Source organism: Lagenorhynchus albirostris, chromosome 18, assembly GCF_949774975.1.
Source record: "Lagenorhynchus albirostris chromosome 18, mLagAlb1.1, whole genome shotgun sequence".
Classification (NCBI taxonomy): Eukaryota; Metazoa; Chordata; class Mammalia; order Artiodactyla; family Delphinidae; genus Lagenorhynchus; species Lagenorhynchus albirostris.
In genome coordinates, this window is record NC_083112.1 from 64564936 (window position 1) to 64582144 (window position 17209).

The following is a 17209-nucleotide window of genomic DNA, read 5'->3' on the forward strand; positions in this document are numbered from 1 at the left end:
TAAACTTCTTTTGGCGGTAGTTGCTTTCAGTAAAGGCGAGACAAGTGGCCAAGGATGAGAGTGGTGAGAAGGGTTGGTGTTAGCGTGACAAACTCCTTCTTGGTGGGTCGAAGTAATCGTTGAAATATATTTTCTTTTAGGTCTTAGATTCTGTCTATGGTTTCTATAACCCTTTAAAAAATTTATTTCTCTAGTTCGTCAGAATCACCTGGAGTGCTTTTTTTTTAAAACTAAATGGTCACATCTTGGAATTTCTGATTCACTGGGTCTTGTCTGGGGCTCAAGGTGTCTATGTCTTGAGTAAATGCTCCTGTATACCTGAAAACAGGCCACATTTGGGAAACGTTGCCCTAGTTGTAGAAAGAAACACACAAAGCCAAAATGTATTTTAGCAAATATGAAAGACGGCCAGATCTTGTTATGACTAAAATCAGTTGAGAGGAAAAACTTGTCTTGGTTTATGCTAGACTTTTTTGGGAACAAATTTGGAATTTATTCATCCATTCAATCATTTATTCCACAAAGTACTTGAGTCTCTACCCGATGCCTGGCGAGGTGCTGGATACACATGTACAATGGCAGGCGGCAAATGCAGAGAAGTCCTTCCTGCTTAGAATTTGTTTCATCAAGTGGGGGGTTAATAAAGAATCAAGTAGTGGAACTCACTGTGGATGCGCGTTTATGTCATTAGTCCTTGGAAGGAAGAGTCCAAGGGGCCATGAGGTGCTTTGGCAGGGATGCTGGTGTAATTTTGGAGGTCGTGCTTCCTGGGAAGGCTGAGGAGGTTACCTGGAGAATTACGTGGGGGAGGGGGGAGGCTGATGCTCCGCATTTTCCTGGGGAGGGTGATGTGACACAGGCTCTTAGCGCACAAGAAGGGGATCCACGCATCTGAGGGAGCACAAATGTCTGAGGCTGCAGAGGAGAGGCTCTGGAGGCCTGAGCAAGGGACTATACAGGACCCTACAGGTAACATGAAAGTTGTTATTATCTCAGAGCTCACCCTGGCTGCAGCCTAAGGAAGGGGTCAGGGAGCTGGGGACTGGGATCCAGAGCGGAGGCAGGGAGACGTGTCAAGAGGCTAATGCAATCCAAGGACCATGTGGTGTGGTTTGGTTTAGTGTGAAATAGAGAGACTTGTCCAGATGTGAGAGCCACTCAGGTCAGGTCTTGAGTTGGGTGTGGGGGGAGGGGGAGGCGGATCGTGGGCTGTTTTGGGATTTGGGGCTGCAGAACCACCTGGAATCATTGATATATGGAATAGGGGAGAAGAGCATGCACTTAGTTTTGAATTCTGAAAGGCTTTTGAAATACCTGGTGTTTGCTGTAAGGCTCACACCACTGGCAGGCCCTTGGCCTGATTCAGCCTCCTTTCCTGTTAGATGACAGGTACCAGGCAATGAATATAATGAACTGATTGGATGTTCACTTTTCTTCCTTTCCCTGCCTTTCACTTAGATGTGTTAATGCCCACTTAGAAGGTGAAAAGTTCGGCAGGAGTGGACGAAAAGGCCAGCCAAGTGGATTGACCAGGTAGTCAGAACAGGGCGCTGTTTGACCACAGGGGGACTGGAATCGTGACGGGCACGTCGAGTTTAGAACACAGTGTTGTGTTAAAGCCCTGCTGCCCCACTGCCTTCTGCAGCCTGGGACTCAGTAGATTGGATGGGCCATCTTCCAGGATGGAAAAAAACAAAAACCTGTAGACCGGTTGAATGGGTGGAAAGAATAAGGGCTGAATAAGGGCTAACATAATGGGGGTGTCTCAGCTAGTTTCTGCTACAGCAATAGCAAGTGAGATTCTGAAATTATGTTGTTTCAGGAGGAAAGGAGAATTGGGAGAGGGATGAACTGTGGCAGAACAGGCGAGAGCTGGTACCTGGCTGACGAGGGGAGAGGTGGTGTGGAGAGAGAACTCAGGCTGCCGTGGTTGAAAGCCTGCAGAGGAGTCCTCAGACCACTGTCCATCCTGCCTCCTGCTGGGAAAGAGTGGATCGCATCTCCCGCCGGCTGGTCTTTGAGAGAAATGCAAGGATCCCGTCTTCCTTTTCAAGTTCTGTTTTTACTTGTTCTTTTGAAGTAGAAGGTTGCAATCACATGTGTAGCTTTGTGGCATGATAGATGGGGATGTCAAGGATTTGCAGGGTGTTTATGACGTTTAGGGTAGTAGGTTACTCTTCATGTGTTGTTTTTATTCTCAAACATCCTCACAGGCTTGTTTCAGTTGCCGGCTGTGTTGCTTAGGACTCAGGTTGCGTGTGGGTCCTAGAATTACCCATGTTAAAGCTGTTTTCACAGATAGTTTGTTTTGCTCTCATTCAAGAATCCTTGTACAAAGGCTCTGTAACAGTTTCCTGAGGCTGCCATTACAAAGCATCACAAACCAGGTGGTTAAAACCACAGAAATTTTTTTTTTTTTTTTTTTTTTTCAGTACTAGGGCCTCTCACTGCTGTGGCCTCTCCCGTTGCGGAGCACAGGCTCCGGACGCGCAGGCTCAGCGGTCATGGCTCACGGGCCCAGCCGCTCCGCGGCATGTGGGATCCTCCCGGATTGGGCACGAACCCGCGTCCCCTGCATCGGCAGGCGGACTCTCAACCACCGCGCCACCAGGGAAGCCCAAACCACAGAAATTTATTGTTTCACAGTTCTGGAAGCTAGAAGTCTGAAATCAAGATGTCAGGAGGTTCAAGATCTCTCGAATCCTGCAAGGGGTGAGAAATGGAATATTGCCTGCCGTATCAGTAAACAAGGATGTCACACTCATCAGCGACTGCAGCGCTCCAGAATGAGCTGGCGAGCCCTGAGGAAACTCAGGAAGGGAAAGAATACTTGCCATCTAGCGGCCATCAGACTGCAGCCACTCCCTGTGGGGAGCCCCGAGGAGACTCAGGATGTGAAAACACAGGATACTGGCCCCAGATAGCTGAGGTGCATATCAAGGGAATGATTTCGGTGAGCCCAGACTCTTGCGTCTTCCCATACATAGAAAAGCACTAAATTCCTTAACTTGGGATATCTGGTTTTCTTTAATTAACAGTAATCTTTCGTTCCTACTACTTGCCCTTTGTTGGAAAACTCCTGTATATCCTAGCTCCGCCTGGCTTCCTTGGAGCAGTTTTCTCGTAGTTACTTGAGATGCTGCCTGCTGGGCTTGAAGTCCTAAGAATACTGCAGAATAAAACAGCACTGTCAACTTTTAGATTGTGAATATATTTTTTTAGTCGATGGGGGAAGCCTTCCTTGCCTCTGTTAGCTTCTGGCGGTTGCAGGCACACCTTGGCGTTCCTTGGCTTGTAGCTGCCATCACTTCAACCTCTGTCTCCATCGTCGTGTGGTGGTTTTCTGTCTGTGTGTCTGTCTCTGCATCTCTCATAAGGCCACCAATGATATTGGATTCAGGGCCGGCAGCCGACTCCGGCCTCTGTATCCCGACACGGAATTAAATCTCGGAGACAGAGTTTTGGGTGAAGTAGAAAAGAATAGCTTTATTCCGTTGCCAGGCAAAGGGGGCCACAGTGGGCTAATGCCCTCAAAACTGTGTGTCCCAACCTGGAGGGGGTAGTGAGAAGTTTTATATTAATGGTTCAAAGAGGGCGTGGTCAGCTGGTGGACAGTCTTTGATTGGTTGGTGGGGAGGTAAGTGGGAGTCAACATCATCGACCTTCTGGTTCCAACTGGTCTGGGGTCTATGTGCTTAACCGTTAACTTGTCCCACCTCGTGTGGGTTTCAGTATCTGCAAAACAGCTAAAAGATATCTCTCTGTGTATCCCTGAATGGGGAACCAGGACCCTGCCCGCAAGGCTATACTATTGTTTCTCCTGTTTCTCCTTGTCTCCCATCCCCTCCCTCCCCTAATTAACAACAGCTTGAACCTGCCTGTTGGAACTCAGGGAAGGTCGTGGAGGCTGAACGAAGCCTATTTCCTGTAATCAAAGAAATGTGTGACTCAGAAAGGCTTTTGAGCCCAGGAGCCCTGCAGGGTCCTGCTCAGTATCAGGCCCACCCTACTCCAGTGTGATCTCACCTTAATGGATTACATCTGCAACAACCCAATTTCCCAATAAAGTCACGTTTTGAGGTAACTGTGGTTAGGACTTCAACATAGCTTTTCTGTGGGGATACAGTTCACCCCATAACAAGTTCCATGGTTAGTATGATCCTCCAGGGTGTTAGGGACCCAGACTCCTTCTCTCTTGTTACTCCTCTGCATGTGGCCTTGACCCAGCTGGTAACCTCCAAGGCCTAGGCTGTGGGGTGGATGAAGGTCCCGGACATTGTCCCTTTCCACCGGCCTGGATGTAGTCACGTGGCTACACCTATCTGCTCGGGGAGCTGGAGAGAGAGGGCCTCCTTCCAGGCTGCCAGGCGCCAGCTGAAACCTGGGGTTTGTTACCTCAGAAGAACGAGAGCAGATTTGGGGGACAGCCAGCAGTCTTTGCCACACATTCACAGTTCTTGGGGGGCGGGGAGTGGGCAGCGAGGGTGGTATTTCTCTACCACTGTAGCTTTTCTTGTTGAATTATGTCCAGCGTTTGCAGAGCAAGAGGGAGTTTTCCTATATATGATTATGTTAGTTCAGTAGTGGTTCGCAGGACTTGGTCTGTTCAGCTGAATTGCATTGAATAGCTCCTAAGTGGTATGAAAAGAATAAGGGGGAGATGCGGCCATTCCTGCTGTCGAGGAGAGAGGGCACTGACTAAGGAGAGACAAGTGATTGTGGATAGATGCTTGTAAACTATTTTTTAAGAGATAGAAACTTAATAAGAGCATTTCATTTTTAGAGCAATGATTTGAGTGATAGTTAATGACAAGCAGTGATATTGAGTTAACGTGCGTGAGAAGACCAGCGTATACTTAAGTGCCCAGGAAAAGGTCACGACTCAAAACAGGCAGAGCCAGGGTTTTCGTTGAGTCTCTGCCATTTGTCTTGTGTTCCCAGCCTGTCCTGTGCCACCTGATTCCTGAAGGCCTGGGAATGGCCTTCCTCTCTGTGTTCCTAGTATGTCACATGGTGCTTGGTATATGGTGGGATTCAGGAAATATTTATGGAATCAGTTCCTACCCACTCCAACTCCCCTGTTTGTTGTTAGTGACACAAAAGTAAAACAATAAAAATGTCCAGGTTTTACATGTGTTGGAGTTTGGAGCCGTATTTCCTCCTTAAGGAGGAACTAGTAAACCAGTATTCTTGTTGAGAAAGTTACAACTTTTCTCATGGCCTGGAAGTCTTTATTTATTTATATATATATATATATATATACACACACACACACACACACACACACACACACAAACATGTAATATATATATAATATACATATATAATATATATAATCTATACATGTATACTATGTATACTGTATGATTGTATATACTATATGCTATAATAATAGTATATATTATTCTATATATTATTTCGTATGTTCTGATGTGAACCAACATTTTAAATATAGTTGGCAAAATGATATCTAAGCTGTATAAAGTTTTTTCTTGCAAATTCCAGGAAAGCGCTTATTTTTGTTTGCGTTTTGTTCCTGCAGTTTAAACAATCTGTTTTTCCTTTTCTGTAGACTTTTCCGTTACTTGATGAGATATCCCAGTGCAACCCTCAGCTGCCATCAGATGGTAAAACCGTAGTGGACGTGCAAGATTTCACTGCCTTTTGGGATGAGGTAACAAATTCTTCATTCTAAGATCTTGACTGCTAACAGACAACTGAAGACATAGATTTTTCAGAGAATTTTCAGACTTTACTCATGTTGTAAAGTGTGATTTGCTCATTTACTGGAAGTATGTTATAAAAATTCTCAAAATCAGGAATAGGTTTGCAACTACTGGAGATTAAGTATAAAATCAGCCTAAGACGTTTGACATGTTGCTCTCTATCTCATTTTCAGGAGAGCTTTCAAGGTATTAGCACATTTTGAACTTCAAGTACATACGTTTGTAATGTTAGACTTTGTAGGATTGGACAGACAAAATGCTGCAGTATGGAATGGGTTAACTAACAGGTACATAAACAGTTGTTACAGACCAGAGGCTTTGGGGAATCAGTGTACGTTTTTTGCCTTGAATTCTCAGATCATCTTATTACATATGGAGTGAAGCCGTCTATCTTCATACAGATCTTTACTGTCGGGCAGGGTGGAGGCTCCGCATCCTAAGCTTCTAGATGGTTCTGGCTACTTTGGTGGCAGCCAGGGACGGGGAGGTGACAGCAGGAGGACATAGTGAGCACCTGTGATTCCCAGTTGGAGGGTTGCACTGTGTGGCAAGCTGACAGGGAGAACTGGTGATTTTCCAACACTTGGTTTATTTATGATGTGCAGGCAAACAGAAAACACGGGGTCTGCTCTCAAGAAGTTGTCAGTATTGCACACCCTGTGCAGCCCCTTTACCGACGACCGAAATGCGCCCCCTGCCCCCTGGTTTCATGGTCCTCTGTGCACATGGATTTACCTCCAGCGTGGTATTTCTCATCATAATGCACATTTATGGAAAGCATCATTAAAGTTCCATTATAAAGGCGACTCTGTGTGAATGCTAACACGTACTTTGAATGACCCATTACCAAATTTCTTTTGTACCAAACTATGTAGCATTTTAAAATGAGCTCCTTTGTTCTTCTTTCAAGAACTTAGTAACATGTTCTCAGACTTCTGTGCAACTTGCATCATGCTACAGAACACCCTATTCTGTTGTCCTGGCCTTGTCTATGGAAGGATTCTGCTCCACGCTGGGGTCGTTAGTAATTAGGACCTGTCGACTTAGGTCATGGGTGAGAGAGCCCTCGGAGGGGGAGGGGCACAGACATTGGAGGTTTTGGGGAGAACCTGCTTCTGAATGAAGGCCATGCTGGGTTGGGAGGCAGGAGATAGACATGAGCTCTGTAACCTGCTCCTCTGTACAGCCAGGTGGGCAGGTGGGGGAGGTTTTTGGGGACCCAGGTCTCATTCATGAAATGATGGGACTTGGTCTCCGTCTTGAAGCTTTAAAATAAATGGTCCTGTGAGAGCCTCCAAATCTCCACGGGGCAGGGATTTCAAACGGTCTCTGTCACAGAGTGGGGCTCAGCTGATGATCAGATGATCAGCCCTCAGACGGTCCTTGTTGAGTCAGTGCCCCCTGAGCCGGTATAATCAGGAGACAGTCCCCGGTACCCCTGCGCTGTCGAGTGCTGCCCCCTTCTGGTCACGGCAGAGCAGTGCCCGATCCTGAAGCCTGAACAGGGAGGGAACTCAGTGTCTGGCCCTGACACACTGTGAAGGGCTGCAACGGGAAGCTGTTGTTTGTATGTGGCTCATTGTCGTAACTGAGTGAAAGGTAGTAAAATAGGAACCCTAGGCGTCAGACAGGAAGAAAGGAATGGAGAAGCTTAAAAAATGTTTCTCATGTATTAAAATCTAGCCTCTTATTGATAGATTTGTAATACCTATAAAATCTGGGGCTAGTTTTTTTGGTGATGAAAAATAATTGTCATTTATTTTTAGTATGTGAATGTTTTATAATTAGTTTAGTTCTTTCCAGCAAAATTTTTCATTTTGAAGATGATGCAGACTCTGCCTTTCGATCTTTTAGGCATTTTACTAATCAAGTGTAACCACTGTTTTTTTCTTTTTAAACATTAGCAGTTACTGACAGTTTTCTTAACACATGCATACACTCTTACGTCTCTCAGGAATACTGCCTGTGATTGGCACGATGAGTACTTTGTCCTTCTCCCTCGCGTTGGACTGTGTGCTGTCGCAGGTGTCTTCATGTTTTTGTTTTTCTTACAGTAGAAGTACTTTATTGCCCCTGTTTAGCCAGGACAGGTAATGCATGAAACATGTATAAATATGAGGCTTTATCACTCTGACCCATGATGTCATCATTAATTTTTTAATAGAGTTTTTTTTATTAATTTATTTATTCATTTATATTTGGCTGTGTTGGGTCCCCTGCATTGGCAGGTGGATTCTTAACCACTACGCCACCAGGGAAGTCCCCATAATTAATTTCTTTATTCCCCATTTTTTGTTGCTGTTGGTGTTCAATTAGAGCTCTCGTGGAATTAGAGCTTTGACCGTTGTTTGTAAGAGTTAATTTACCAAGAGTGACTTTATCCTATAAAGTGCCCCTTTGCGTGCTGAGCGTTACTGAGATTCATTCTTTATCAAATGAAAATGGAGCGATTAGTGGAGATTTCAAATTATTTATTAGTAAAGGGCCAGGCATGTATGCACTTATGCTGCCACCTTGTGGAGATTAATGAAATAGACAGTTAAAACCAAGGGTCATAATGAAACCTTACAGATGATTAAAAACCCCATACTGAATATTCTATTAAGTACATTATTTTAATAAGCTAGTAAGCACGTTGTGTTTTCCTTCCTGGTGCTTCCTGTTACACAGTTGGGAACTGCTTGTCGGGACAGACTGAGACCGTGGGGGCTTCTTTCTGTCACAGTGGGCCCTCCAGGGGGTCTGGAGGCTGTCATGGCTCTTCCGGGAAGCTCTGAGCATTGCCTCATGTGACTTGAGTTGGGCCCGTCAGTGCACGTGTAGTGAGTGTGCAGCCATGTGCTGGAGCTGAAGATGCAGACGTGAGCAAGCCGCAGACGCCTCTGCCCTCCAGAGGCAGCCAGGTTCTGGGGCGAGACAGATACGCAGGCAGATCATTTCAGCCCAGTGTGGTGAGCGCTGTGATGCTGTGGACGCAGACGCGCCACCCCTGTGTGTTGCAAGAGATTTTAAGAACATGTGCACATGCTAGTCTCCTGTGTTCTGTACAACAAAATACAGAAATCTAAACGTGGGATGTGTACACAAGAGGGGGATGTGTACACAAGAGGGGGATGTGTACCCAAGAGGGGGATGACTTCCTTTATGACGGACTTTTGCTCTTTGGACACGACTCACTTCAGAGTTCTTTTAATAATTTTGGATAGATTCTTCACACACAGCTTTTTAAGAGCAAGTATTTGTCAAGTAAAGGATACCTGGATGCAAGAACAACAGCATTATACATCAGATACATGAAATACACGTCCTGCTGGGCTGCTCTGCTAGTTAAGAATGTTAAACATTCTTAATTAGTCTTTGCTGAATATAGCACTTTATTAATAATCCTTATCAACCATTAGTTTACCTTGACCAATGGTGTTATTCTTCCTTTTTTTTTTGTCCTGACTGCCTTAATCCTATTCTAAATGAAAGGGTTTAGAATACTGTACTTAATCCTATTCCTTCAGAGTAAGATTCTGAATGAAAGGGTTTAGAATCTTATTTTTTTGTTATTCTAAAGGAAAGGGTTCTATCGTTTATCAAGCGCCCGGGGTGCGGACAGTTGTTCTGCTGGTGTGTCCGTCCTGAGTGCTGCCTGTTCACGCGTGTGTGTTGCCATCTGTTTCAGTCGTCACTGTTGAGTGCTGTGCTGGGGGAGCTGCCCCCGAGCCAGGGGCTGGTCAGCGTGCACGGGAGGATCGCGTATGTTTCTCAGCAGCCCTGGGTGTTTCCAGGAACTCTGAGGAGTAATATTCTATTTGGGAAGAAATATGAAGAAGAACGATATGAAAAAGTAATAAAGGCTTGTGCTTTGAAAAAGGTGAGTCATGACTTTTGAGTTGCATATACTCGAATTTCAAATGATGATAGTGTTGGTTTAAACTACAAGGTTTGTTAAAAGTTTCTTTCAAATTTTGGAAGATCTTTTTATGTTGTTTAATACTTTAATCTCGTCTTCTGAGTAAATGCACACATGTATGTCACTATTTGAATCCTGATGTGATGCCAACAATCATAGAATGTCTTTTTTTGGGGAGGGAGTTGTTTCACTTTGTGAAGTTTTATTCACTTTTAACTTCTCTTTTTAATCTGCAATTACAAAAATTTGTAAAAACTAGAGAGCACAGTATAATGAATACTCATGAACCCACCCCCAGCTTCAGCCAGGATCGGCTCGTGGCCAGTCTTTCTGTATCTCTACCCCTGCCCACTGCCGGCCCCACTCCCACCCCAGATTATTCTGAAGCAGATCCTAGGCCTCAGATTAGTTCATCTGTAAACATTTCACTAGTTTTCTCTAAAAGATAGGAAAGCCTCTGGGAAAAAGTCGCCACGTTATTGCACCTGAAAAGTAACCAAAATTCCTGAATATCGTCAACCTTCGAGTCCGTATTTGCATGTTGTTAATCATCTCACTGAGAAATCTCATTCGCTGGTGGTTTGAATCAGGCTCCACGTAAGGTCTGCCCCCTGCGCTTGGTTTCTGCCTCCTCCTTCCTTTTCAAGTCTGTAGGCTTCCCTCTCCATTTTTGACTTGTGTTTTATTATTTAAGGAAAGCGGAACGCTTTAACATTTCTTCTTATTATTGCATTGTTTCACTGGGGGAAAGGTTGTTTTCACAAATGGCATTGAGTTTCACAGAAAATGGCAACTGAAACATTTAACTCTGTTGGGATTTAAATGAACTTAGTGAATGAATGACGAAAACTGAACTTATCTGATAGGAGAATGTAATTTGGCAAAAAGAAAGAAAAATGTAAATACTGATAAATACGATGTTACTCTCTTGGATGATAAAAATCAGTGAATAATAGCATTAAAGGGCTCCCTCGGGGTCTGTTCAGTGCATTCTGGACGTTTGACTGCACTTTTATGCTGCGAGGAAAAGGCTGGGACAGGCTTTCAAGGGCGTGGTGTTGAGGGCTCCAAACCCGCCCGCTTTGTGAGGAAAGAGTAATTCTGCTTGAACAATGGCTTGAACATCATAGATTGCATCAGTCGATGTGGACAAAACAGAATTGCTTGCTCGTTTACTGGGCTTCTATTTCTTTCTCCCAGGTTATTGTTAATGGGAGATTGTGCATTTGCAGAAATGACATCAAGTTAGCAGTAATGAGCTAGGTTTTTGTTAAGTGGTATATATATTGTGGAAGAAAAGAAGGGGGAAAGCACATGTGTAACAGTGAGAACGGTAGCTCTCATTTATTCAGAGTCCACGTGCAAATCATTTTTCTGTCGCTCACAGACGCTCATGCGCGCACATAAAAAGTATATGGGTTATTAATGTTTTGTGAGTGTCCTCGCTGTCACCACCCTCATTCTATAGTTGGTAAAACTGAGGCTTGGAGAGATGAAACAGCTGCCCCCAACATTTGCACCTCACGTTCAGTCTGTCCCTGCATGACTCTAGACTCCGTGCTTTTCCACGGTGTCATGCTGCCTCTCAAATGAAGAAATTTAAAAGAAGGAGCTTTTTAAACAGCGGGTGATGGATGAAGGTAAGGTTGAATGTGGAATAAGCAGATCTCAGACATTTCCTCTTTACCTTTAATCACGTCCAGCTCCCGATTCCCAGATCATACTGCAGAGACCTAGGCCAGTGTGTGGGTGTTTCTTTCACGACCTTGCCTTTCTGGTGACGCTCAGCCCTGTCTTTCCCCCAACATTTGAGCATCTCTGGAGGAAAGCAGGTGTTGAGATAGGGGCTGCCGTTCAGCGTTTTCCCCGGCGGTTGAGGCTTTGCCCCAGCCCCGTGGGGTGATGGGACCAGTAACTCGGGCCGTGTCCTGGGGCTTCACCCACCCTCGGATGTCTGTGCAGCACAGACTCTGGTGGGAAGGGGCCCCTGCGGGATTGGGCTGCACAGCGATTCTTCTGTACGTGATGTGAGGTTTATAAGCACAGACTGATCTCCCGTTGTGCTGCGTGATCGGGACATAGAGTTGGGGCCCTCGTGCCCATTCCCTCCTTGGCAGGAAGGGAGGCCCAGGGCGGAGAAGGAGTGGAGAGCGGAGTCCTGGCCCCGGCTTTGTCACTTACTGCTGTCACTTTGGACACGTCCTGTTTCCTGCCTGGGCCTCTGACGTTTCTGCAGCAAAATCAGGGCGTTGGGTCAGAGGGTTTCCAAGAGGTTTTGCTGCTGCTCTGAAATGTCGTCTATGACTCTGATTAGCAAGGGGTCAGCAAGGTCTTTATGACACCTGGGAACCACTTAATGAGTAATGAGATCCTCTGCTTATCTCCTTCTGGAATCCCTGTGTCAGTGGATGGGCCTAAGACAGTCACAGATAATAGTGGCATTCTGGAATTATTTTGGCCTGTAGATACAGAGACTGCACAGGTAGTAGAAAAGCCTTGGCCTTTGGAGAGAAACAGTCTTGGGTGGTAACTCCAGGTATTTGTCTGTTTCCTCTCTTATTAAATGGGGGAGGTGTGGGATTACTGTAAAGGCTACAGGCAGTGCCTATAAAATGCAACTATGCCAGGTTTTTAGTAAATGGTAGCTATTGTTACTCTTATAGCCCTTTTCTCTACATCCATACATATGTACGTAGGTACATATAAATATAATAAAGGTTTCTCCTTACAGATCTCCTTACCTCCCACTTCCCACAAATCCTGCAACATTTCTTGTATTATATATGTTAATAACAACACAGATGTATTATACTAGGTCTAGTTAACGTAATTACATATGTTAATAATAATATAAATGCATTATACTATATCTAGTTGAAGTAAACATTAAAGTTCATTGAGCTGAAAACTTTTCTGTAACAAAGTAGAGAGATAAGACGTAATCACATTTGGCAACATCGATTCAGGCGGATGACATCAACTCCAAGGCCCAGGAGTCAGAAGGCTCAGGGATTGGGTCTCAGGGTCTCTGTTGACCAGGTGTGTGATTTCGGTTGATTGTCTGAACCTTATAAGCCTGTTTCTTCATCTGTAAAGTGGCGATAATAATACTGTCAACCTCATGAGGTGGTTTTGAGGATGAAATGCAGTAATGATTTTAAAACACCCGATTGCTAGAGATGTAGCAAGCATTCTATAAATGTTAGAGTGATTTTGAAAATAAATTGGCTATTAATTATAAGTTCAGCTAGTTTTTGGTAGAATCACATCCATAAAATGTGACATGTAAGAAGGAAGGAGTATTTAACTTCCATTTTTGAGCTGATATTTATATAGGTGCTCTGCACATGGTACATTATATAAATCGACAATAAAAATATTCTGTTACCATAACACACATTTGTCTGCCTATTATCTTCAGCCACTTGAAGGCTCTTAAAAACTTTCAGGCGATACATATTTAAAGGTATCACAGTGATAAATTCTAGTTTAATATTTTCTCACATAGATCGCTTGAATTTACAAACCCCTCTTGGGTGCCCACAGCTTGTACTTTTATTTCATATTTACCACATTCCTGCCAACTTGGACACTTTCAGATTGCCTTGACAGTCATAGAATAATAAGTTTATTGATACTTCCTTATCTAGGTATAGAGGCCTTCAAGTCTTGAATTATTTTAGTATTGCCTTCATTTCAAATATACTTTTCAGTCCCCACCTGGATAGCATGATGTGAAAGAGCAGAAGGCTATGAACTGTCGTGAGCTTGTTTCAGATTCCAGCTCTTCTGTTTAAAAGCTGACAGTCCTCAGACCAACGATGTAACCTCACTTAGTCTCAGTTTCCTCATCTGTGAAATGGGGCCAGTACTTACTGTGCAGCTTGTTGTGAGGATTAGAGATAATCGGTATCAGGTTTCAGAACAGTGCTTGGTGCACAGAGCTTCCCCACTCCAGGAGCTGAGAGAAGGTCCTTCATGAAAGATGTAAGCAAAGCCTTAGGAACCCAGCAGGAAAAGAGATGACTCCAGGATGGCTTCATGGAAGAGTGTGTTTGGGCTGAGCCTGGAAAGATGGGCAGGATATTGACAGGCTGTGCGAGGAGGGCCAATTCCAAATGGAAGAAAAACTGTGAAGAAAGGCAGAGGCCCCCTGCTGTTTGACTCTGGAACCCAGCCCTCCTCTGCCAGGACCTCACATCTGTTCCTCATCAGCTATTTCCACAGTCTCTGCTCCGTGATGTTTCTACTGTAAGTCTCCACCATCGCTGAAGGGCCCTCGATGTGCTTCAGGACGGGTGGCGTCAAACCAGCGTCGCCATTTCCTTGTGTTTCTCTAGTTCATGTACTGCTTTTCAGTGCAAATTGGTGAAATTTAACTGAAAGGTAACAGTTCCTCCAGTGGGAGGAACTATAATATATGCTCAACTCAGGCTTTTCCCTTTAACCTAATTGGAAAATGGTGGCTGGGAAATTAGCCTGACTTGGATTTTACTTCAAATCCTTTGAAATGGTTTTCCCATTTGGGGCTGGTCCATAAATAATTTGCAGAGTAAATAACACACTTGAAGTCCTACTACCAGACTCAGAGAGCCTGTTTCATATGCCCTGTGTTAAATGAAAGAGTAGATTTAAGTGCCTCTTCTAGAATGTGGTGAAGATTGCTGTGCTATAGCTAGGTGCAGTTTTGAGAAGGAAACCAAAATGACATAAAGTCAAGGCATAAAATCTAAGTGGAACAGTTTGCAAGGACTGTCAACAGTGAAACGGAGGCTAAGCAACTGTGTGTGCGCATGTGTGCGTGTGTTTAAGGCTGGAAACCTATCTTAAAATGGCTCATTGTTTTTCGTGAAAACCAAAAGCAAGAGATGGTATAAACTTCTGAGCCTAACAAAGAAATAATGTAAAATAATGATGAATTTTCACGACAGAGCAATTGCTCCCTTTCATTTGATGCAACCCAGTGAGGGTGCAGGGGACCTGTGTGTGCCTGTGTGTCTTTCTGGCTGTCAGGGAGGGTTATGATGGAGATAGTATTTCTCTTCTTAGGGTCATGTGATTTCCCTGTTGTGATTCACACTGTGAATGGGGTCCCACTGTTGGTTTGATGAGAAAATAGGGATAAGTCACCAATAGCAAGTTACAATCAATTCATGTCCTTTTTCCACTTACAGAGGGTGTTCATACACTTCTTTTTTTTTTTAAACATCTTTATTGGAGTATAATTGCTTTACAATGTTGTGTTAGTTTCTGCTGTATAACAAAGTGAATCAGCTATACATAATACATATATCCCCATATCTCCTCCCTCTTGTGTCTCCCTCTCTCCCTCCCTGTCCCACCCCTCTAGGTGGTCACAAAGCACTGAGCTGATCTCCCTGTGCTATGCGGCTGCTTCCCACTAGCTATCTATTTTACATTTGGTGGTATATATTAGTCCATGCCACTCTCTCACTTCATCCCACCTTACCCTTCCCCCTCTCCGTGTCCTCAAGTCCAGGACAGGAATAAAGATGTAGAGAATGGACTTGAGGAAATACATTTCTTTTTTTTTTTAAATTAATTAATGAATTTATTTTTGCTGTGTTGGGTCTTCGTTTCTGTGCGAGGGCTTTCTCTAGTTTTGGCAAGCGGGGGCCACTCTTCATTGCGGTGCGCGGGCCTCTCACTGTCGCGGCCTCTCTTGCTGGGGAGCACAGGCTCCAGACGCACAGGCTCAGTACTTGTGGCTCACGGGCCCAGTTGCTCCGCGGCATGTGGGATCCTCCAGACCAGAGCTCAAACCCGTGTCCCCTGCACTAGCAGGCAGATTCTCAACCACTGTGCCACCAGGGAAGCCCAATACTCTTCTTTTGATTCTCACAGCATCCTTGAGTTTACTGACTCTTGTTTCTGCGGCACATTCTGTAGAAGAGGAAAATGAGACTTAGGGAGATCAAACGACTTGTTGATCATGGAGGCCCTAGTGTGCCACTTGCTTTCTCCCCAAATTTGCTGAAGTAGAGACAAATGAGGGCTTCATCTGCAGAAAGATAGTGCTGTGTATCCTAGGTTGATGCCTGAGGAGTTTAGTAGATGACAAACTCCCCACAAACTCTGCTTGTCTGTGCCATGTTCTGTCCAGTGATAATTATAGGCAATCTAAGTAAAAGTTTCTAATATAACTGGTTTAAAGGTTTCTAATATAACCTCATTCTAATAACCTCATTCTAAGGTTTCTAATATAACCTCATTCTAATATAATATAAGTGTAACATAAATCTGGTTGTAATCTTGTCATTTGGAGGATGTTCTTGTCATCTTTTCTTTTTTTCCCCAGGTACTCTGATTGGTCTACTTACTTCTTAAATAATATTCAAATATAACTTTTGATAGATTCCCAGAGCCTCAAGTCAAAACTTCACATCCTTCTTAAACTTGAGTTTTTCTTGCTTCCGCGGACAGGCAGCTACTTAGTCCAGCTGATCTGCTTGGTGTCCCTCAAGCACACTGTTTGCTTTGCTTTTGTCTTTCCTGCCCAGCCTGCTCTTCTCCCATTTCTTGTATAGAACTTGTCTGTCACTCTGTCAATATGTCTTAAGTATCACTGTGAAGACAGAGGTCAGGTGTTATCCCTTCTCTGAAAGTGGGAAGCTGAGGCCGAGATCAGCAAGATGTCCAGTTTAAGACACACTTATTCCTTGATTAAAAAAATGTCCTGTGGGCTTCCCTGGTGGCGCAGTGGTTGAGAGTCCGCCTGCCAATGCAGGGAACACAGGTTCGTGCCCCGGTCCGGGAGGATCCCACATGCCGCGGAGCGGCTGGGCCCGTGAGCCATGGCCGCTGAGCCTGCGCGTCTGGAGCCTGTGCTCCACAACGGGAGAGGCTGCAACAGTGAGACGCCCGTGTACCGCAAAAAAAAAAAAAGTCCTGTGCCTTCACCAGCCTGGGACACCAGCCCTCACACTTGGGCCTCTAGCACAGACCTTCCCACTTGCATATCCAGCTGCACTGTGACATCACCAAGAGGTCATCTCAGCTCGTCCACAAGCGAAGTCTCCTAAACCTGCATCCACCATCTTCCCCAGCCCAGTAAATGGAGACCCTGTTCTTCCGCTTCCTCACGCCCCACACAACACAGTCCTCTTCTCTTACCTCCTACACCCGTCCCATCAGCAGGCCTTACAGACTCCACCTTCCCAGTGTGTGTGGAGTGTGTGATGCCGTCTCTCCGTCCTCACTTCTCCCACTCTGGTCCTGGCCACCGTCATCTCTCACCTAGGTTACTGCCGTGGCCTCCTAACTGGTATCCTCTCTCACCCTCCCCCCTTACTGTCTGTCCTCCACAAAGAGGCAGGAGTGATTCCATAAAAGCCTCAGACCGTGTCAGGCCCCCATTCCCCTCCCCCTTTTACTGGGCTGACACCAGGGCTCCTCCTGCCCTGACTCTGCCCTTGTTCTCCTCATTCTCACTCTGCTTCTGCTCTCCGGGCCTCCTTGCTTGTCCTGGGACACCTTGGCCGTCTGCCCCACAGCCTTTGTACTCGCTCATTGCTCTGTGCGGAGCACCCTCTCCAGGTCAGTGTAAGCCCCTTCACCCTCC

General features: G+C 45.1%; 1 protein-coding gene across 1 annotated transcript in view; it reads left to right on the forward strand.

The window, feature by feature from the left end:
* LOC132508733 (ATP-binding cassette sub-family C member 4-like) overlaps nucleotides 1–17209 on the forward strand; it is a 171068-nt gene that overhangs the window by 44193 nt on the left and 109666 nt on the right. The window contains 2 exon segments of the mRNA XM_060129087.1: nucleotides 5573–5674; nucleotides 9397–9588. Coding sequence (XP_059985070.1) covers nucleotides 5573–5674; nucleotides 9397–9588 — 294 coding nt within the window.